This window comes from Neolamprologus brichardi, chromosome 3 (genome assembly GCF_056152115.1).
Source record: "Neolamprologus brichardi isolate AB-2024 chromosome 3, ASM5615211v1, whole genome shotgun sequence".
Lineage (NCBI taxonomy): Eukaryota > Metazoa > Chordata > Actinopteri > Cichliformes > Cichlidae > Neolamprologus > Neolamprologus brichardi.
Window position 1 is genome coordinate 11,296,672 of NC_142106.1, and position 24,373 is coordinate 11,321,044.

The 24,373-nt window shown below is 41.0% G+C and overlaps 1 protein-coding gene and 1 pseudogene across 2 annotated transcripts in view; one reads left to right on the plus strand and one right to left on the minus strand.

Annotated features, from left to right (window-relative positions):
• Positions 1–1,465: 1,465 nt before the first annotated feature.
• Positions 1,466–24,373, minus strand: part of LOC102797832 (coxsackievirus and adenovirus receptor-like) — a 47,226-nt gene continuing 24,318 nt past the window's right edge. The window contains exons 1-3 of one of the 2 annotated variants that reach the window (XM_087838774.1): positions 3,076–3,297; positions 1,862–2,221; positions 1,466–1,626 (exon numbers count right to left, since the gene is read on the minus strand). In XM_087838774.1, the coding sequence (XP_087694900.1) occupies positions 1,490–1,626; positions 1,862–2,221; positions 3,076–3,145 (567 nt within the window). In that variant the 5' untranslated portion in view covers positions 3,146–3,297 and the 3' untranslated portion in view covers positions 1,466–1,489. Of the gene's footprint in view, positions 1,627–1,861; positions 2,222–3,075; positions 3,298–24,373 lie in introns of those variants that run through there. The other variant, XM_087838773.1, reaches the window with a different exon arrangement.
• Positions 21,337–22,690, plus strand: LOC148103484 (uncharacterized; annotated as a pseudogene).

Genomic DNA, 24,373 nt, shown 5'->3' on the forward strand with positions numbered 1-24,373 from the left:
TATTCTCAGTGATCTGTAGTTTGGTTGATGAACAAATCCATGTCCATGTATCTACGTCCCCCTCAGTGAGAGAGGCAGATATGAGCTGAAACTCAGGAATCAAACCAGGGACGCTGCTGTTATGGAGCTGAACTGGAATTAATTTTATTTATTTATATAGCGCCAAATCACAACAACAGTCGCCTCAAGGCGCTTTACATTGTACAGTAGATCGTACAATAATAGATGAAGAGAAAAACCCAACAATCATATGACCCCCTATGAGCAAGCAATCATTTTAAAACACTTATTGGTCTTCTGATGGGACCTCAGAGTGATGACAAAATAAACAACCTCAGGGTTATTTGGTTATTTGAGTGATATTCTTGGATGATTTTTATGATCTATTTGGACTCCAGCTCAGATAAACTCTGCATCAATTAAGTCAATAGGGAGAAGAAGAAGAGATATTAAAAAACAAACTCTTACAGCCACAGAAAACACATCAATAGACTCAAAAAAAACTATAAAGTACTATTTAGGTAAAAAATTTATTAGCTCTTGAAATATTTCCACTGCAGTAACAACCAGAACACAAACAACACAAGTGTTCATGGGATGAAAAGTTCAATAAATGTTCACAGATCAGAGGAAACATCTGACTGTTACACTTCTGTCTTTGGTTTCATGACACTGTCAGAACATCCATTCAGTTATTTTGCACATGAGGATTCATTTGGTTCAAACCTGAAAGAACAAATATGACTTTACAAACAATTCCTGTCAACTGAAATGAAATATTTTTGTATTTATTTTAAGATGTTTTAATTATTGTTTGAAAATATGAACTCATGTCTGTCCACAGAAATGTAAAGAGTATAAAATGTTAAACTGATATGAGCGACTAACCTCGCAAACACAAATCTGACATCATTTTCTGTACAAACTAATTTAGCTGCCTCAGACCAAACATGCAATCAAATGATGATGAAAACCTGTGTTTGAAATATTTAAAACACATCATCAAAGTGATTACTAATAATTTACAATTGTTCAATACATCAGAAGTGAAAAATGCTCAGTGTTGGAAGTAAATTCAAAAAAACATTTTAAAAACAGTAAAGGTGTAGGCTTTAACACCTTTTCCAACATTATTCAGTATCTTCTGCCAACTTCTCAGCGTGCAGATTAAAATGTCTTTGATCCTTCCTGGATCACTTTAGGTCTGATTTCTTGGGGCTCCGACACAGATGCTGGAGAATAAAATTCATTTATTTTTAACCTGCAACGTTTAATAATTTTTATTCCTTCTTACTTGCAGGACAGTTAGCTTTTTATTCAAACATTGTCTCTGCTGTGAAATCTCTTTGGAATGAAGAAATCTTCTGGTTTTATACTTGGACTCTAGTGTTCAGGTTTCTTCAGTCAGACTTACTCTTCTTTGATTAGTAATGTAGACTTCTCTTATTCAGCATCACCATGAAAGAAGCTCAGAGATATTTCAAATCAGCTAAAGTGTAACAGGAGGCTGGTATGAATCCTGACTGTGTTGCTGTTTATGTTTTTTGTAGATGAAAAATCCAACAACAGCAGCAACAAGAAGCACAGCAGAAACACTCAGACCGACGATCAGACCAACAGATCCTCCTGTCTGACCTGCAGGTGAGAAACAGGTGTCAGCTGTCAGGTAGGTGATGAGTGAAGAACAGAACAGAATCCATTTCCTCTTCAAACTGCTGTCAGACATTATCTACTGCACTCTGATCACATCACTCAGACCAGCTGCTTTCTACAAAGTCTCATCAACAACATCTTTAGAAACAAACATCAACAACCAGGAAGCAGCTTCACCTCTGATCACACACACACTCAACTCACTCACCTGGAGGAACAACATGAAGGTAGATGATGCTGATGGGGTCATTAACTAGATTTGCTCTCTTCCTCATGTTTGTTCCTGTCATGAAGACCTGACACTCGTATGTTCCATTATCATTAATCATCACATTCTTCAGAATCAAAGACACGTCTCCATCCTTCATCTGTCTGTCCTTCAGATCCACCCGGTTCTTAAAAGATGGATGCTGGTTTTCTGGATCAAACAGCTCATCCCGGTACAAAAGCACATATTCATCTCCCAGGTCATCTCTGCTCCACTCTACAACTGAGATGCTGGTGTTGTTTGGAGCTCGACATGGCAGAGTGGCGTCCTGTCCAGACACAGCTGTGATGGTTTTCTGGCCTGAAAGAGGAAACGACACAGAGCAGAGAGGTTAAAGGTCAAAGTACAACTGTTCACTTAGGCAGCAGCCAATAAGATTGTGGAGTACACACATTCACTGCTTGTAGCATTATATAAAATAAATAAGATCAATGGATCAATGTGTGTTATATAAACATTTATACAGTGAAACATGTAACATGTAAAGTTTCAGAAACTGCAAGATGTTAGCTTCCACAGAACAACAACATGTGCTGATAATAAGTGAACATAATGTGTGAGAGAAAGCAGCCTCTCATTATAAAACACTGTGAGTTTCTGCTGCCTTTATGGAGCTACAGCTGTTTGTATACACTGAACTAAAAGCTTTGTAGCTGAATACAGGTATATGTAATGAAATGTTCTTAGGGTGGTAAAATCAAAGGCATTTCTTTACACATGCAGCTTTTACAATGTGTAATATGCCTTAAAATGTAGCTACAACCATTTCAAAACATTGAATATAAACTGTAAAGCAATATTGCATAGTGTTGTCATCTACAAAACCACACAGTGGCACTAGGGGTGGAAAAACCATTTTAGATTGGCACATGCCACTCCATGCCGCGTCTGTAGATCCGCTCTTATACTTATACTGACTCCTGAAGCTACAACACATCAGTGACATCTTACACTTCTTTGTCTCTGTGCTGCAAACTGCACCGCTGACCAAGCGGGTAAATCCACACAGACACCACCAGACCTCGTGATGCCGTCACAAACAAAACAAACTGATTAAATATGAAACTCAATGTTTGGGAAGTAACTTGTAAACCAGACTGATGTTTATTCCTCTTTATCTGAGAGGGAAACACCGTTTGGTTTATAAACCTCACCTGCAGAGACAAACACGAAGACACCAACAATCAGCAAAGTCGAGCAGAGCGACGCAGTTACAGGAAACATTTCCGGGTTTTTGTTTTTGCTGATCTGACTCTTAGATTATTGTAAATGTTGAGTTTGTTGGTATTTTAAGTGAATAACTGAACCCGAGTTAAAACTTGACTACATAAGGTTAACATTGAGGTTTAAAAAAGCTGAAACATTTTACGTTCAGACTTTCGATGTCTCATAGTCGCGTTAGTTTGACGCAGACGGACTGTAGGACGATTACAAATAAATACGTCATAACTGACGTTTGTGCTGATAATAGGAGAAAGCAGCCTCTCATTATAAGACACTGTGAGTCTCTGCTGCTGCCTTTATGTAGCTACAGCTGTTTGTATACACTGAACAAAAAGCTTATCAGTATACAGGGCTGGATGTTGTGAAATGTTCTTAGGGTGGCAAAATCAAATGCATTTCTTTACACATGCATCTTTTTACATTGTGTAATATGCCTTAAAATGTAACCAATACCAATGCAAACTCAGGAGTGGATCTACAGAGGTGGCATGGAGTGGCATGTGCCACCCCTAGTGCCACTGTAGTTTTGTAGTTTTGGGGTCAAGGACAGGTCACACCTCCAAATCACCTGAAAAATTTAAGATGACAGTGAAACAACATTTCAGCTTGTGTTGAAAGTGCAGACTGCAACCTATGCACCAGTGTTTATATTTTATTGGTTAATAGTTCTCTGCCACAATAATATGAAGAATATTGATAACAAGAAATAAAGTATATAGTGGTAACACTATGAAATGTATACAGTGACAAAACACTCAAAAATATATAATTATAAAACACTTACAGTTTTTCTGAAGGAATCTCTTATATCCTGAAAGTCTTTTCGGATTATCATGTTGGAAAAAAAAAAGAATAATAAATATGAAAAGAAATTTAAAGAGCAAAACAAGTTAAAATAAATAAATAAATAAATAAACATCAACTTCTATGCTAAACAAGTTTGTCCACATTTGTCCTTAAAAACTCTAAAATATCATTTTAAACACTTACTGTTCTTCTGAAGGAATCTCTGAAATCCTCAAAGTCCTTTTCTGATCATCATCATTAAAAAAGAAATTGTGAAAATATTTAAAAAATGTAAAGAGCAAAAAGAAAAAGTACAATAAAATAAAATAAAAATAAATTGACCTCTGTACTAAACATCCAGAGAACAAACTGAGCTGTGTTTCCTTGTCAGCTGTTTTATGTAGATCCACATCTCAGATCTATGACATCAGCGTCACCTTAGCAACCACATTCCTCCACCTATCAGCTGTGAGTTCACAAATTTAACAAACAAATACAAAGTCACAGCTGACTCTGAGCCCTCACAGTCAGCTGATCTTTCTGTCAAATATCGTAATGAAACTCTGAAATACAATAAATATTTCAGGTCCTTGAAGTACACACGGGTGGGGGCTGGAAACCCACTCCACCCGTCACAGTCTGAAGACAGAACGTGGTTTCTGTCAGTGTGTGAGGATCAGTATGATGTATAATAATGTGAGTAAACTTCAGCAGGTTCATGTCTGTGATGAACAGGAACAAGCAGAGGTGCTCTGGATGTTTGATCTGATAATTCAACGTCTCACCATGTGGGGCAGGAGACTGTCCAGCACAAGTTACAGCCTGTCAGAGAGTCGCTCACATTTACTGACAAACAACAGATGCGTCTGTTACTGTTTCTGCTTTTATTCTAAGCCCACCTTTTATTTCCTGTTCTTGTTTTGTGCTCGTGCTCTGTCTGACTGTGAAATGATTTCACTTCTGTGCAGCTAAAGCTCCGGTTAGAGTGAACATAGCTGTGGTTAGCTCCACCTGCCCGTCTGTTAGAATATAATCGAATCAAATACAATAAAAACATCCTGTTACTGATTATCAGGATCATTAGTTCAAAGTAACAAAGTCTAAGTATTATTATTATAATTGTTTTAACATTACACTGAGATGCAGCATAAACTGTTCATTTAAAAGGAAATTGAAGCTGATTATTGCAGTAACTAAATACATTTACTAAAGTAAAACAGATAGACAACACGTTTAAAAACACTGATTTTACAAACCTTAAATATTCTTTTCAAATGCAACATATCTAAAACCAATAAATCAAGGTCATTTATTCAATGATGAAATTATTGATCCTCAGCACCACTGTGTTGATGGTAAATAGCTGTGTGTCAGTATCCTGGTCAAACTGGTTCAGCAGTAAAATCATGTGTCTGTGTGTGAATCATATCAGATTTCCTCTTTGGTGTTCAGCACATTCATCAGCTCTATTTGAACTTGCAGCTCCATTATTTTTCTTTCTGTTGTTTTGTTCTCGTCTTGATGTAAAATCATTTTAGAGGTCAAAGCTGACACACCTGTGGTTATTTCTGCAAACATCTAAATATTTAAAATTTCACTGAAGTTAAATTTTTCTTCCATTTAGTGTTTGTTTTGATGGTAAACTAAATACTTGACGAGTTTCTTATTGTTTACTTTGAATGAATTAAATGATCAGTAACTCCTTTGAAATGATCATCTGAGAAAGTTTGCTAAAGACAACAAACAGAAACTAAACCTCCAGCTTCCTTAAATGTAAAAGTTTGATTTGTTTCCTGTTTATTTTTCCTCCTCTGAGGAAATATTTGAACATGATCAATTAAAATTTAGCAGGAAAATTTGATGAAATTTGAAGAGAAGTTAAAATGTAACAAAGAGAATTGAGTAAATATTAACTTCCTCTCTCTGTGCTGACAGTGAGTGAAGATTAGATGGGAAACATTTTATGGTCTTTTTCTTGTCAGTAAATTATTTTGGGACATTCAGTCCTTTTTATTCAGTCTGTGGAAATTAAATAGGGACACATTTTAGCTCAAGGCTGTGGGAAGCAGGTGCTGCAGCACCTCCTGGTGGATGTTTAAATTCATGACCAGGGAGACGTATTAAAATAAATAAATACCAAAGATATCTCAAAAGATAAGTTCTTTTGTAAACAGCAGATTAATGTGTAACTCCACCTGTACTTTGACCCAGAGCACAAAGACTATATGCAGGTGAAGTCTATATTTTATGTATATGTTTTATATGATTACTCTTTTATAATGAAGTTAAAATGTATGTTAATAGCTAGAAACGATTTTAAAAAATTGATTTTTTTCCTCTGTGGACCTGGCATAAATAAAACCTTCCTACTCCTAACAGTTAAATCTTGCCCACAGACACAAACACAAAAACACCGACAAACAGAGAAACTGATCAGAGTAAAGCAGACATTCCTCTGTTATCTAGTTGTGATAATCTGCTGTCTTCTAAATGTCTGAGTGTGTTGTTGAGTTTCAATCTGACTAAGATTAAATTCAGATTTAAATAAGTCACTGATTAAGACATCTGTGTTTGAGCTACTTGGTTGACTTTCCCGTAAGTGTTGACGAAAGAAGAAGTTTGGGTAACTACATATAAGTGCGTCATGATAAAATATTAGCTGTCGCCTCCATACAACCACAGCTGTTCTGGAGAACTCTGCCTACCTTTGGTATCCAATCTGTTAATCCACTGAAGACCATAGTAATATTTTAGAAACCACAGACCTGTCTTCTCCAGCTTCACATACATATTTAACAAACAAGTACATTTACAAAGTTACAGGAAGTGAACTTGTCTCAGTAAAACAGGTTGATGTGTAGAAACAACATCCTGTCTGTGTAGTGTATGTGAATTGAAATCAACTTATTCTAATGAGTAAATGTCACATGTATTTAAACATCATGTACAATGTCCTGTACAACACGGTTATTTACAAAAACAGCTCTTTTCTTAATTCTTCTCATGCAATAGGGGAATAGAAACTAAACCCCGAGAGAGTGACTGTTCAAAATGCTCCACTGTCTTGAGTGAATGCATTTTTTCATTTGAAAACAAAAACAAACAAACAAACAAACAAAATGATCATAAATCCAGCAGGTCTGATCACATACTCAGACAACATGAATGGAAAATGTAAATAAAACACTTACTCTGTTTAAAACCACCACAGTTGTTTCTGGTGTCGTTTGTGTCATGGACGTCATTCATTACCAGTGTTGGGTAAGTTACTTTAAAATAGTAACTTAGTTACATTACTAGTTACTTCTATCAAAAGTAACTCAGTTACTTCAAGTTACTCATTACTTTCAAAGTAACTAGTTACTAGGGAAAGTAACTTTGGTTTTACTCAGAATTCTCTTGTTAATGTGTTGCTTCCATAACTTTGGCAGTCTTCTAGCTTGTTTACTTGCCACAAGTGCACTGTGCCACCTACCAATAGAAAGGAAAAGATAATGTGCATATTTCCACGAGAGAAATCCCACGCCTGGACCATCATTGACTGCTGCCATGATTCTAGCCTACGTCACAGCGTCATGTGCGCCTTTTACATCCAACACAAAAAACTGCAGTCGTGGTGCTTTGATTGTACTCAGAACTTGGAAATTCTGCCTTCTGAATAGGAAGATGTAGGTAACACCAGACTGCAGATGAGCTGCATACAGGGCTGGACGGGGACAAAAAATCGGCCCGGGCATTTTGACTAGAGACTGGCCCACCATTATAGGAAAAATCATAAAGCCTTTGAATGAAAACAAACGCTGTTGTGACTGTGATGTTCACTGTTTTGATGGTATATGCATCAATCGTTTGTTGTAAGAGTCAGATAATTATTTTTTAAAAGCTAGACATTTTAAATGAGAATAAGAAAGAAAAGTATTTCTTTGTGCCCACCTCTCCCTGTTAATACCCTACCTGCCCCCCTGGCAAAACTTTGCTAGATCCGCACCTGCACAGTTACCAGCTGTCAGCTACCTAAAAAGGATCCTGGTGTTATCTGTCTCTCAGAAACAGTTCATAACTTCCCTTCAACTCATTCATGTCACCTAAAAGGTAAACCTGTTTCTCCATCACCTGTTCAGCTCTGATGATTCAGTAAGGACATCTCCTGGTTTCATCTTCATGTTTCCCTCTCACCAGATAACCAAACCGACATCATGACCAGCAGCTTTACAGCTGTGGCTCCAGCAAACATCAGCTGATACTAGAAAGTAATATTAAATAAATCCTAACAACAGCTGATCAAACTTAAATGTGCTGCTGTTGTTTAGCGCGACATCGGCTGGTTTCCTCTTTCTGGCGCAAAGTGGGCGATAAACAAACAAGAGAGATAAGCCGATCAGCTGATCATTGATCAGTTTTCATGATTGAAGTAGAAACGGGAGAGGGAGGGGGGAGAATGAGAGAAGAAGAGGCAGCTGTGCAGCAAAGACACAGAATAACTCCAGCTTTGTGTCTTTTTCATTGTAGCCGAATTATGGGACAAACTGTTCCTTTTCACCTCAATAAGAAACGCTAATATTTTCTCTGAATACCAGACGGGACGGTTGGCAACTCTAATAACTTATGAACAAAATAAAGTTTAACATCGTTAACATCATAGCACCCACCCAGCTGTATAGAAACTCCGTCATGCTAGCTAGTACGCAGTACGGAAAAAGTCAGACTTACTTAATAACGCGTTAGTCCCAACACTGTTCATTACTCTACTCCGAGTACAAAGCGCTACATAAGAACCATTTACCGTTTACGATTCGTTCCCTCAGAACTTCACAAGTTATAAAATTTCAATGACTAAAAAAAACCAAAAAAAAATTAAGTTCTATGAAAAGCTCAAACCAAATTAATATTTTTTACAGCACCCACTACAACTGTCACAATCTAGAGAGAAATTTTTTATCAAAGTTTTAATAAACTGAACCATCTGTGAGGAACAGAAACAAGTCCAGGGTAAACCAGTGCATTCTGGGAAACTTAAAGGCTCATATGACCGTGTGGGAACTGTGGGAAATGTGGCTCAGAAGAAGTTTCAGAATAAAGTAAAACAAAAAGACCAATGGAATTTTCCAATTATTTATTATTATTATTGATTATTATTTAAATAATATCCTGATTATTTATCAAATTCTCAGCAGCTGTGTGTTGGTGGAAAAGGTGTGTCTGTGTGTGTCTGCGTGTCAGTATCCTGGTCAAACTGGTTCAGCAGTGAGTGTTTGTTTATTGTACAGATGTGTGTTTTGTTTCACATGAGCTGTTGGTTTGTACAGCAGAATGAAAACACACAAAGCTTCTTTCCTTCTCCGTTTTTATTCTGTGTTCATGAAACATCTGACAGTGACGTGACCTCATGTGTCAGTAGAGCAAACAGAGCTGGTTAGCTGTTAACAAGACGCTTAGCTCAGCTGCCTGAGAGCGATAAAACCACACAGTTCAAAACGTTTTGAAACAGAACGGCTGTTGTTGTGATTGTGTAGATTAGTGCTGCATTCATTTGATTTCTAGTCAAGGAAATGATGAGCTGCTCCCCCTGGTGGATCTTCGGGGAAATTGTTGAACTAAATAGCAATAAAAATCAAAATACAGAAAAAAGAATCAAGATGGCACCGGTGTGTGTGGCTTGCCGTCTGCTTCTGTCAATTGTGTTATTGTTTGTTTTGTTCCTGACAGTTCTTGCCACCCAATCAACTCACAACTGGTGTATGAATACCCCCAAACTTTTGGATCTTCAGTTTTTTGACATAAGTTTTGAAAGCTCTAATCAGAAAGGACAAAGAACAGAGTATCCACCGCCCCTGGCTGATGTTCTTACTTGCTACGTGGAGCGCTTCCACCTGCCCCGACACACCGTCATTAACGCCGTAAACGTACTGGTCAGCTGGTGAAGTTTAAACCTTGCCTTAGTGTTTCTTCAGCGGCTGCTCCAGTTGGTTATTGTCTGTTCCATCGCATCCCAGGGCATCTCCTGGATCCTGTTGCCTCTTGTCTGGTTCTTGTGATGGGTTGGATGGAGGTGAGCCTACTGGCCGCTGTTTTTTGCGTCTTGGGAGTCGTGGAACATGCTTTTTGAATTTGTGCCTATTAACCTATAACCTATAACCTTTACAGACAACTTCTACCCAGGCTTCAGCTCCAATGAGGATGGCTCTAATAAAGGCTTCTTTAGCAAATAAAACATTCAGTTGGTGAGTCTAGCATTATTTCTGAACTGTTGCCCTCTGACTGCTCATTTCTTAATGCTCTAAGGATATCAGGTAGAGGACGAGGAATACTGAGTTTTTAAAATAACTTTCACTGCAAACAACTCCATGTACCAGTTTCCCCCTCCAGCTTTGAACTTCTCATATTTGAACTGGGAGGCTCTCAACTGGTTGTGTGTAATCCATCATCAAGTTTAACAAATATATTATAAATTACTTTTCATGTTTTTGGCTGAAATTGTGACTAAATGTGTTTGGATTTTAATAGTTGGTGATTTTAATATTCACGTCTGTTCCCCTGATGGATTGTTTGCTCAGGAGTTTTTAAATCTTATTCAATCTTTTAACCTTGTACAGTCTGTAGAAAGCCCTACACATCAGCAGGGGCACACTCTTTAAACTGACCTTGACCCCTGTCTCGGTTTGCTCAAATGTTAGACTCAAAACTCACATTCCTTTCAAAGCTATTGGAAAAAATAGTTTTTTTCCCAACTGATTATGTTTGTGGATACTAATGGTGGGTTTTCAGTCTGGTTTTAAACATCTAAACTCCACTAAAACAACACTTTTACGGGCTTTTAATTACGTAATTCTAGCAAATGATTGTGGAAGTTTTGTAATTCTTGTGCTTTTAGATCTTACTGCAGCCTTTGATGCTGTTGACCAACCACAGTTAGAACACTGATCTAAAGGGTTGAAGGACCTTAGATCAGCCGACCTGCTGCTTTCGGTTGTCCCCAAAACTGGTTGAAACTTAGAGGAGAACGAGCTTTTTCAATTGTGGGCCCCAAACTTTGGAATATGTTGCCTTTGAATATTAGACAGGCATCTTCGCTTCTTCCTTTTAAGTCTCTTTTGAAAACACAACTTTTTTCAGTAGCATTTTGACTGGTGTGAGTTGATATGCTTTTTTTCCCTTCATGTGCGTGTTTTAATGTGAATGGTTTTATCTTTTGTTTTATATCTTGTTTTATTTTTGTACAGCACTTTGGGGAAACTTTCCACTTTTTAAATGTGCTATATAAATACATTAGATTTGGATTGTATTTGAAAATCATTAATCTATAAATCAACACTAAACTTTCCAGGTGATGGCTATCTCATCATTTGTAACCTCTAATTATAATTATTCCAACTCACTGGAATCAGAAAAAGCATTATTTTACTTTTATATATTTAACTATTAGTTTCTGAATCCTCTTCGGTAAAAAACCATTAAACTCTGACATCTTGAAGTAAAATGTGAACGGTAATCTATGGTGTGGAGGGCAAAATATTAATTAATTCAGTGTGAAAACACTGCCACCATGTGGTAAACGTGAAACATTACATAATTATGAAAAGACACATTTGTGGGATCATAAATTATGCTTAATCCACTGAGTATAATATCGCACATGACTGAGTCTGCACAACTGATTTACCTTTCGTTAAATCTGTTGTGCAGAACAGAAGAAGAACTCTAGCACTGTCAGGACCCCCCTGAGATTCACAGAATTTCAGACTTTACTTTTCACAGAAGGTTAAAAACACATCCTCCATGATGATCTTAAGATGCCCCCAGCAAAGTCACAGGAGTCTTATACCCACTGAGATGTAAACTCATCCCTCTTACCTAAATGGACATTTATTAGTTTCTGAAAATAGCAGCAGCACAAATTGGTTTGTATAATCAATAGATTAGTACGACTGTCATGCTGCTATGAGAGAGTATTAGGACCATATTAGGAAAAAAAAACAAAAAAACATTGTCACTTTTGAGATTAAGCTCCAAACTCATATTTGAGAAAGTTAAAATTTGGCCCTCACAGTCGCTTCCAGTCGAACAACTGTCATATTGCTTATACCCTCTACAAAATGCTTGTGTAGATGAGTCAGTGAAACACATTGGTCTTATTGTGTCTTGTGATACAACACACATATTCTTTATTGCACAAGACTGTAAATATCCACATTTCCACTCCCAGCTATTTCATTTAGCACAAATCTGGAAACTCTTTCATGTTTGTGTGTTTTTTAAGCAGATGCAGATTTGTGCGTCATCTCTTCTAACTTTGTTATACTCATCACCACATTGTGTTTGTTACTGAAGACATTCTGAATTATGATATCACTAAATAATCCTTACTGGTGTATAGGCCCTTTGTACATTACTCATTTAGCCTGAAAAAATATTAAATATTCCAATAAAAAATACACAAAAAATGACATAAAACATATAAAAATGTGTTTTATCTATTTTTTTTACTCTGGTCTGAGGTGCTGGGGGGCCCAGTTAGAGACCAGCAGCTGGATGTCAGTGGTTGGATTGGTGGACTACTTCAGTGAAGAGTAGACGACGTCTGACTCTGGTTTAAAGTCTGAACACAAACACACACAGTTCAAACAACAGGAAACATGATTACAAGCTTTGTAGTTCAATCAACACCTCCAACCTCCACCTCTCTGCATCACACACAGTCCCAGTTCAACTGGGTCAGAGCTCTGAGTTTCATCCAGGATGAGGTTTCATCAGCTTATCTTAGCATGATGGATACAAACAGGTTTAGCAGCTAGCTTGTCTCTATGCAAAGTCAAAGATAAAGAGCAGCTGTACCTGGGCCTCCTTGTTCTGATGGTTGTTTGTCCATAACTGACGTCTTCACTTCTCACTGCTGAGTAGACCACAACTACAAAATAAATATCTGCAAAATGAAAACAAAAATAATGAAGGTACAACAACTACACCAGAGCAGCTACACACAGCAAAACATATTTACTGTTTCTAATGTTTCATCACGAGAGTCCATGACAGTGCCGGCCATTGCAAGAGTCACATTTGTAAACAGATGAATTTGTCCACCCCAACACTGTTTGTGTGACTTCCCAGAGTTTATCGTCCAATATAGTGAAGAAATTACAAGAACATGTAAAACTTTCTTTCTGTTCTTCACACGGTTCAGTAACCTGAGAACTGTGATGGGTCATGAACAGGAGGAGCTACATGCCACTGATGTTCTGCTTTATAAACCGCAGCATCTTCTTGCAGTTTTTTTCCTCATCTTAACACCTCTGCTGTGAAACACTGAGTGACCACAAAGAACTGTGTTTCTGAGAAAGATGCAGGTGGACGACCACAAAGCTGCCATCTTTTTCCACTGCAGACTGACACTCTTCACCACAGAGCACAAAGCAAACACATTCTCACAACATGAACACTATTATTAGACAAACCAGTAAACACCTCGGTGAGAACGTTCATCTGTTATAGACGAACTGTAATCAGCAATCGGAAGTTGCTGATGTTTTACAGTTTTACAGTTTGCAAAACGTTGAAACAGTTTAAAAGTTTTTATTATATTAAACAAGAACTCTTTTTCATTATACGTCTAATAGTGACAATAAATGCGCTAAAAACCAAACAGCAAACACATATGGGACAAATAAAAGCTGCTCTGAGCTCCTACTACTCAGTTACAACACTGATAATATTCTGCCATCTGGACTTGAGGCTGAGCCATTATTTAAAGTCAAATAATCCCTAAAGAAAATTGCTGATCTGCCACATTTTTTTCCGCTTATCTAGAGCCGGGTTGCAGGGGCAGAAGCCTAAGGAGAGAAGCCCAGAACTCCCTCTCCCTCGCCACCTCCTCCAGTTCCTCCTCCGGGGAACACCAAGGCGTTCCCAAGGCCAGCAGAGAGATATTATCCCTTCAGCATGTCCTGGGTCTGGCTGAGGCCTCGACCCAGTGGGCTATCCCCAGAAAACCCCAATGTACAGGCAGCAAGCTGAGGGGATGCTAAGATACCCAACCCAGCCCACCACCTCTCCTGACTGTATCAGTACTGTATTTTCTTTGAATTGTTGCCTTTTTGTGGTGGAGGCGTGTCCCAGGGATCCCAGGGGCTATGTTGTTGGGGGCTTTTTGTCTCTTTGTTAGGGTCTGCTGTAACAAATTCTCGGTGAGGGACCAGAGAAAGAGCAATTCAACAACTCTTATGAGCAGAGGTCCATGTGGCCTGGCTGGGCATAGCCCAAAACAGAGACACACTTTTGTCGGCCCGCACCCACACTGTAGGGGTTAGGTATAGCTGTGGGGGCGTGGCCAGGAGCGGAGACCCTGGTCGACCCTTCCCTGGCTATCGAGACTAGCAAGTTCATCTTTGACACAATACAATATATCCAGTACACATCTTTCTCTTAAGAATGTGTTCCAGTTTCAGCTGCTGACTGGCTCTTTTTGGGGCGGGGCAACCATTTTTGTTGCAGATTTATATTTATATGAAATTCTCCTTGAAATGTCTCTCTGTTTACACTTTTTAAATCATCGTTATTTGTTTTCAATACTTCCTTTATGAAAGTCTTTACAGGATTACTTATATACTTCCAAAAAATATAAAAAACAGACCTTTGACCTCACATGAAAGGGCAATGACCCACAACCCACCCTAAAGAAAAAAAATATTACCTCCTCTTTCTTTGACTGATTGTTCTCGATGAGCTGATATCTGGATGATGACATGAGTGATGAGGTCATCTTCTTCACTTTCCTCTTGATCTACTGAAATTATCCAAGCTGATCAATAAAATGAATTAAATATCTAAACAGAGATTTGACCCAAAACCAATGTCAAAAAATGTGGTATTTCACCAGATACGTACTCTTAATGTCATTAACTTTGCCTCCAGGAACACTGTGAGAACCCTTGTAGTTATTTTGGACCAGATTATATCCTTCAGTGTCCATATTCAACTACTTGCTTTCTCCCATGTCTGTCTCAAAGTGATGCTGAAAAACTAGATTACCGTAATGCACTAAGTGTATCTGTGTCAGTCAACTTTTACACTCACTATGTGCTTAAACTCCACATTTAAATATTTTCCATTATGAATCTTTGGCTCTCTTCTACAAGATGTCTCTGTCCTTTCTTCCTCCCCTCATGCCAACCAATCACGGCAGATGGCTGCCCCTCCCTGAGCCTGATTCTGCTGGAGGTTCCTTCCTGTTAAAAGGGAGATTTTCCTCCCCACTTCCACCAAAGCTCTTGCTCATAGGAGGTCATATGACTCTTGGGTTTTACTGTTTGGTTTTGTTTGTTTTTTTAAAATTTCCATCCATCCATTTGCCTCCGCTTATCCTTTTCAGGGTCGTGGGGGAGCCTATCCCAGCTGTCGTAGGGTGAGAGGCAGGGTACACTCTGGACAGGTCGCCAGTCTGGCGCAGGGCTAACACACGGAGACAGAAAACCATTCGCACTCACATTCACTCACGTATTCACACCAATGCGCAATTTAGATTTTAAAATTAACCTATTCCCACCATTTTTATTTGTTTTCTTTAATGATCATAATGAATGTGAACTTTATTCTACTAAACAAACTCAGACATGAAAGATCAGGAAGTCCGAGTCTCACCTTCAGGTTTCCTGTGAACACATCGTCTCACCAGCAGAACCAGTAACACCAGTAGAACCACAACACAGACTGATCCAACAAATGAAAGCATAGAGAGAACAGGAGGAGAGAGTGATGGAGGAACAGCAATGGAGGTGGAATCAGGAGGAGAGGTGGATGTAGGTGGAGGTGTGGATGTAGGTGGAGGTGTGGTGGTGTGTTCCCCTAAATAAAGCAAACACAGTCATTAAGTTGTCGTCACATTGTGAATGTTGAAAGCTGCAGAAACACAGACAGGTGAGTGTGTCACCTGTGACAGTGATCCAGCTGGATGGAGACTCTCCATGACCGCTGATGTCACACTTGTAGAGGCCTTCATCAGACCTGGAAACATGCTGGATGGTCATGTGACCTGTAGGCTGCTTCCTGATGAGGGAGCCATCTTTATAGAAAGCAGCTGGGAGGTTGGAGGGAGTGGTCTTTGTTTTACAGAGCAGAGTGACGTCATCTCCCTCCATCACAGGGAGGACAGGACTCTGCAGGATCACTGATCCACCTCAACACAGAGACAAACTACAGCATTTCATCCATTTACACACAGCTTCATCAACACTAACTCCACACACTCAGCTTACCAGTGACTGTCAGGTTAACCATGTTACTGATGGGACCCTCTCTGGACTCACACCAGTAAACTCCACTGTCATGAGGCATCATAGTGATGGTACAGGAAGAACCAGCTGGTTTTCCCCACCCATCTCCACACTGAGTCCTCTGTTGTTTGCTTGTGTTTCTCCTCAGAGTCCATCCAACAGAGCTGTCGTCCTCCTCACAGCTCAGAGACACAAAGTCACCTTTAAATAATTGAGAGCTGCTGGGACTCACAGTCAGACGAGCTGTGAGGGTTAAAATGAAAAACTGATCATTTCTTGTGTAGACTTTCAGCTGTCATTTGAGGGTATCCATATTCAAGTTGGATGAAGGGTTTACGAGTTTTAGCTACCTAACGTCTGCCACCGTCTTTATTGAGTGACCAAAAAAATTAACTAGACAATGATTTATTTATTTATTCATTTCATGGGCAGGTATTGCAATTCCATTATGTCATTATCAGTTAAGATATTATCAGTTAAGATATGAGGCCTTGAGTTGATTTGAGTTGTTGTGCTTGCATTTAGGAGATTTTGCTGTGGACCAACAACATGCAGTTAAAGCGGCTCTCAATGCAGGTGAATCAAGCCACCCTTAAGCTGCAGAAGGAAAAAGCATAAAAACATCTGAGAAATTTCCTTCGTGAACTAAGCAATGCGAAAAGACCTGGATAAATCCTTAGTAGCCAACTGAGGGAACAATGCATTTTCTACCATTCTCTTTATGTCTACCATTACAACTAAACTGCAGGAAAGTAAATCCAAAGGGTTCACTGAAAGGTGCATGCCACTCATGAGCCTCAAGTATAGGAAGACTAGATTCGACTTTACTAAATTAAAAAAAGAAAATGATCTAAAAAAGTTGTAAAAACGTACTTTAGACTGATGAAACCAAGATCAACCTCTACCATAATGATCCAAAGCGTAGTGTGATGGCTTGGGAGTGCATGGGTGGCAGTGGCACTGGGAAACTAGCGTTTATTGATGATGTGACACAGGATTTACATTTATGGACCTGACTGCATGTTTATCCTTATCCTTCATTTCATCAGTTTTATATGTGAGGTCCATTGTGAAACATGAACCCAATCAGGTCATATCAGTGAGCATTTCTCAGGTTTAAACTCTGACAGAAGAAGGTTACTGACCTTGGTTTGTTGTGCAGCTCATCAGTGAGATCAGAACTAAAGAGAAATGACACTCAGGTTGATTTAAGGTGAACATAAAGAACAACTCCACACAAACAGCTGACAAACACACAAACTCGTCTCTCTCTGAAATATCTGCTCATTTTCTGTTCGATATCAGGAATATGTTTAAATAAAGTTCAGACTGACACAAACACTGACATTGACACAGTGTTGTGAATTTTATTTTTGGATTTATGAGGTAGCTCACATTCTAGTGTTTTAATCTTTAGTCATGAGTTTGAGTGCTTCTGAGTTTTGTGTCTATGTTTGCAGTTCTTAGTTCCTTGTTTGCTGATGTTAATCTGAGTCTGGTCTCTGTGCATCTCCTGTGTGAAGTCAGTCTTGTCTCTTGTGTTAGTGTTTATTTCTTTATTCTTGTGTCTTATTGTGTTCAGCTTTTTCTTCCTCTTGTCTAGTTACTTAGCTTCAGTTCACCTGTGCCTCATTTTCACCAGCTGTGGCCTTTCTCTCTAATTGCCTCATGTTTTTATTTAAGCCCTCAGTTTTCTTCAGTTCCCTATCCTGATCACCTGCAATCTGTGTGCTCTCCTGCTTGTCTGTTAGGCAGTCCATGTTAGTGGGTTTTTCCTCTCCCCAGTCAGTTAGTGCCAAAATTCCAATGATTATGTTTTGTTTAAAGAAAACACATTTTCACATGAGTCTTTCTGCCAAGTTCTGGATTTGGCTCACACTTTGCCTGTATCACAAACACACTAACCACTGCACCTCTCCGCTACCTGTGCTGTTAAAACTAATTTAAATAACATTTTTATACTGTTTTAATCAACATTTCTGGAGGAACTTACTGACATAAGTATTTACAGCATGTGGACTCAGCTTTTACTGTGATCATTATGTACATGCTGAGTATATACTTTAAAAATGATCTACTACTTAGACGTATTCACACAGTTTGGCATCTCCATCTGCTATCCCAATTTTTATCTAAAAAGCAGCTCTTACTGTGGTCACTCATGTACACTGACTACTCCGAGTGTATATACAAATATTCACTATAATAACCCAGTGAAGTCATGTGTCCAGCTGTGTTAATATAATGAGTGAATGATTTGAGCTTTTCACTGCCTGCTGTGTTTCCTTGACTCCTGAGCAAAGATGAAGAGTCAGTTCAGACCTGCAGTTGGTCCTCGTGGTGTTTTGAACTTGAATTCAGCCTGATTTGTTTTTCATGTCTTCTCCTCCATCATCAGTTATCAGGAGAGCAGACAGTCAAAGTACAAGAATTCAAACAAACACAGAGATTCTACTTACAGAGCAGACACAGCACAGATGTTTCCTTCATCGTCCTTCTCACTCATTTGAGCTTTTTTTACATTTCTCTCACTGACACCAAGTAAAGCCCGCCCTCTTCCTCTGAGCACCAGCTTTTCTATTGGTTCAAAGAAAGTGGTGGGGGGCTCACTTTTTTCTTTGTGATATGATGATGCTTGATAAAGTTATTTTGAAATCTAACTACAATCAAACTATAGTCCCTTTAAAAAAAAAATTAACTATTGTTTTAATATGATCCAGTATTTTCTATAAACATCTTTATATAAAAATCTGAGGAATAAGATGTCCTCTGTTCTCAGTGATCTGTAGATTCTTTGATAATCAAATCCATTTCCATGTAGTGGACGTCCCCCTCAGTGAGAGAGGCTGAAACACAGGAATCAAACCAGGGACGCTGCTGTTATGGAGCTGAACTGGAGCCGTTCAGACACTGAGGCCCTCTGAAAATATTTTAATTACAGGTGTCCAAAGACACACTGGTTTACTTTTTTACAGACATATGTCTTCCCGCAACTGTTAGCAGCACTTCAAATGAGCAATAATGCGCAAAGGGGCACAATTTGTCATGGCTATATCGAGACTCTCTCCACTCCATTACATGTTCCATATGTATGGGCTAACTTTGTAAGACACCCTGCGAGGAAACAGTGCAACCGAACCCACAGTCAATGTATCAACGAACTATTTACAAATGTACGTATAGCCACGCCACCCCGGCCAGGGCCTTGCCAGACACAAGGTCAAGTCGGGGAGGCATCAGTCCGCAAGACTGGCCTGAAACGGTCCTGCAAGACGCCAGGCAGCCCAGGGAACGACAGCTACCACCGATGGGCACCCAGCACCCGCTTCCCAAAGAGGGGCTGGCTGCCACGTTCAAGTGGTAAAACCACATAAAAGTGGTGGCTGAGGACCACGTGGCGACCACACCAATTGCGCGGAGGGAGGCATCTGTCCACAAGGCCCAACAAGTGGCCACCCCACATGTTGAGTGTGCTCGCACACCCGAGGGGGGAGGGATTGCTGCCAAGGAGTAAGCCTGTCGGATGGCACTACAACCCAATGGGACAACTGAGACTTGGGCAGGGGCCTGCCAAGGATCCTGGAATGGAACGAGACAAACAGTTGGTCCATGGTCCGAATTGGCTGAGTACGTGCAACGTACAGCGCCAGTGCTTGTACGGGGCACAGGGCCCAGAGACGCTGCGCCTCCTCCCAGTCCAAACCTTCTGTGGGAGCTGACCGCAGCTCAATCGACTGGGAAAGGTGGAAATCCGAGAGGACTTATGGCAAGAAGGTAGGGTTCGGTCAGAGGACCACCCCCTGACCCTCTGGCAGCCACCTGCAGCATTCACCATGGACCGACAGCGCCTGGAGCTCACTAATTTTTCTGGCGATGAAGAAAGGCGGCCTTGAGCGGCAGCCACTTCAACTCTGCTTTTTCCAGAGGCTCGAAGGGAAGGCGCTGGAGGGCATGAAGGACCAGGTCCAGATCCCGGGGGGAATGGGGACCCTGGCGTACGATCTGGGCACCCCTCAAGAACCACGAAATCAAAGCAGTGTTGGCGTCGCTGAGTGCTGAGCAACCAAGACAAATGGCCTTAATCGCAGCCACCAGCCCACGCAGGGTAACAGCGGCTCTGCCTGCCTCTAGCTGGGACTCCAACTGCAGCATTCAGGCCCATGAGGCGGAGACACAGGCTCCAGTTCACCCAAGAGTGGAGGCTGAAGTGGTCCAGGCAGACCCTGAGGACCTGCTACCGTTCTGCTGTGAGCCCCTGACGGAGTCCAGGTACATGCCTAGAAAGGTGGTACTCTGAGGTGGTTCCAACCTGCACTTCTTGGGATTCAGGCGGAGCTCCCTGAACATGGGAGACCAGAAGGGCAACATGGCTGCGGCACTGTTCTATTGAGGATCCTGAGGCCCCGCAGCCTCATAGGAGCGAGGGCGGTGTGCACACACCTGGTGAAGGTTCGGAGTGCCAGGGAGATGCCAAAGACGCGGGCGCGGAACTCGAAGATCTGCTCTCGAACCCGAATCTGAGGACCATCAACATCTTGCACTTCAGGGGCCGGAGATAACAATTGAGGCCCCTGTTGTCCAGAATGGGACAAAGACCCCCGTCCTGCTTGGCGGCCAGTAAGTAGTGGGAGAAAACCCCCACTTTTGTCCCCAACGTCCACCTCCTGTATGGCCCCCTTTTCCAGAAGCGTCACCAGTTCCTACCACAGCACCAGGGCCTGCTTCGGGTTGCTCACAGGGTTAAAGGTCGGGACATTATGTTACGGGGGTCTGCGTCAAAACTGCAGGCAATAACCCTGGCTCATAGTGGAAACCACCCAAGGGTCCGCCCCCAGGGCTGACCAGGCCACCCTGCGCTGCTCTGTGGATAGGGCTGGGTGGCCTGGCTCCAAGAGATGTCAGGAGGGAGGAGGTGGCTGGAGGACTGAGAGACTCCACATCCTCCATGCCTTCCCTGGGTGTGACTGCCGCGTCTACGAAAGGCCTCCAGCTAGGGTGGAAGAGCTCCAGGGCCCCAAGCTGGGGCAGGTTGAGGCACAGAAGCCCTGGGCCTCCCCACCCTGTCCAAACTCCTGCGCAGGCCTCGTGAAACCTACTAAGCAGTGCCGTGAGTCTCTGTAGCTTGCCGCACCTTGGTCGAACATGGCTGAAGGGTCAACCGACAGTCTCATAAGGCAGTCCCGGTCGTCCGACATGGAGCCAGGACTGAGACAGCCACAGGTGGCGGCGTGCTACCCAGAACGAGCCTAAAGTGCAGCCCATAGCAGTGGCCTGCTCTTTCATAAGCGAGGCTAGGTGAGAGGAGGCAGACAGCAGCTCCCCTACGCCGTCTAGGTCCCCCAAACTAGCCTGCAACTGGCGAGCCAAGTGTCGTACTTGAAGTGAAAAAATATCTGTCAAATTGGAGAGGCAGGCCTGCGTTACCATTGCCCTGTGCAACTTAGTCAACAGGACATCCCTCATTGTTAGGGCATGCAGCCCTCCCCAGGAGGGAGCCCAAAAGGGCAACCAGAGGGTTCAGGGGCAGATCCACCAGGGGAAGGGGCCACAGTCGATCTGCTCTTGGCCATGCAGAGCAGCAAACCGCTTACATGCAGGGGACCAATGATGCAGGGCGGTAGGGGATCAAACTGCCTGCATACCAGGTCCTGAAAATCAGGAAGCAGTGGCACCTGCAAGAGGTGGCGCTGAGGCTGCGTGGCATCATCAAACATAGAGGGTACTTAGACGGGTTATGCTTAAATCTAATGGGAGGTTGAGAGTGCCCATTGTACATGCACGGGGGGTGTGGCAGAGAAGTGTGTACATGTGGCAGCTCTCCTGTACAAAATTGACACTGCAGTGCGTCTACGAGGGAACATCACACCTACAGATGTCCAGGCTTACTGGATAATGCCCTCAAATATGAAGAAAGTGCAAGGAGTCCCAGGCCATGCAATCAACTACACCACCAGTACAGCAAGGAAAAGGGCACCTGACCAGTCCATTAGTGAAGGACAAAGTGAGTGTTCTGTACCCAGAATCTGGGCGCATACTGGTTGCAGTTTGCTAAAACAAAGAACAGTGACTGAGTTAAAACCTCCCACTGATCTTATGCATGCACACCGGTCGGGGCTCTGCTCTGTTATGGAGGAATTCTGCCTCTTATATGCAGACCCTGTCCAGCCTTGTGTCCTCCCCAAATCACTTACATGTCTCCATGAAAACAAGGGGACAGCACAAATGTGACTTTTGGCACACAGCACAGGCAGGAAGAATCACTGCACCAAACATACATGCGGTTATGTCTGCCTCCAATGCCACTCCTGCGTTATCAACTGTATAGAAAGTGTGCTACCCACAAAAACTGTCACATGAGCTCTCAGACACTGAACCACAACAAATCAAATGGGGAAAAGAAAATGAAGACAGAGCTACAGAATGGTATACCTCACAGAGTAAGCTAAAGCACAGAGAGCTTAAAGTGGAGATGTGTGGTTTCATCATCAACCACTGATGCTCTTGTTAACTGTGAATGTTGTGGAAAAAGCCACAATCTCCTGCAGGCCTGTGAAGATGACAAGTTCTGTCTGAGGTTGACTGATGGAACAGTGGATTTGAAACAGACACGCATCTACTACAAGCAGGACCAAACCCAGATTTTTGTTACAAAGTCACACTTTTGTGACTTAGTTGTGTGGACAACCAAAGCTTTTGTAATTACATGCGTAAATTTTGTGTTCTCTCTATAAAAACTTCAAAATAGTCAATAACTGTCACACGGTCACCAAACATCTCAACATACTGGTGTGGCACACTGGCCTGTATGCAATGTATTTTAGCCCAGTGCACAGTAAATTTACAGTAAAGAGGTGTGCAACATGGTCAAGTGGAAGGTTTAGTCTTAAACGCATGAAAGTCAACAAGATCATCTGAAAATGAGAGATTTTTCTGTGAGTATCTGGTAAGATGGGGCTAATTTGTTATAGCACGCCCATTAGTAAAGCAACAGATGGCAGCCCTGTGTTACGACCAGGCTCAAAAGCCGCAACATAAAAAAGGAGATGAATACCAGAGTGTTGGTGAGAAGAGGTTTTATCTTAAAATAGAATACCAGGTTGGCTAAAATGGCTGGTACCACCAAGGCAAAGACAAGTGAGCTCCCAGAAAGCTTGTCTCAGGTAAGTTTTTATCCACACCTGACTAGGTGTGGCCAATTAGCACCAGCTGAAAACATTGAGGAGATTAGGGGCTCCTGTGTAGGTCTTCACTTTAGAGTTGTTGTCTTTCAGGAAGTCCTTGTCTAATTATTTTTTGGACAGTTCTTGTTTCAATTTTTGTTTTTCTTCCTGCAGGTGCACTATTTCTGTTAACCGTAGGAACACATTTTACACTCCTGCTGATCTTTATTCTCATGCTGTGGACCTATCTGCTGTGGTTGGATCTCTGCTGCAGTTTCAGTAGTGACTGCTGCTGAATAACACACATACATACACAAAAACACAAGTTTACTTTAGGTGCTAAAACAAGATTAACTACTAAAACACCACGAGACTTGGCACAACAGTGCTAGTTAAATAACATTTGATTTACAGAATTTTACTTTTAAACAAAGTAATCAAACAGGCATTATTTTGGCATTTAAAACTTGACTTGGCCCTGTGACCCATACAATTTTAAAATAATTACTTTTAAAACAAATGACTGCGATGGAAAATCTAAGTACAACATATTCCGCAAAACCAGTAAGTGACTTGTAACTTTGAAGTGAACTATCCACAGTTTCAGAAGAGCAAAACAGTTTAGCTAAACACAGGTAAACACATTGGAAAAGGAGAATATTTTTATGTAAAATAATAATTTTGCCTACATGGATTTTGCCTGGCCAAGAGGAATGCGGGACTTTTCATGGCTGTTTTGATGTCACTCTCTCTCTCTTAACCCTTTAAGACCTACCATAGAACCAAGTCCGCCAGAGCTTACTTTATATTTTTATATGCTGTACTGCTATTTTTGGGAGCATTTCAAGTTGCTGTACATCAATACAACTGTTATAGCCAATATATTAATATATGTATGCATTAAGTGCATAGTAACTACATTAATTGCAAAAAAGTGCGATAAACTACAAAAAAATTGAAAATCGTTTTTTTTTTAGTTTTTTTTTTTACATATATTTCTACTTGGAGAAATTTAAGAG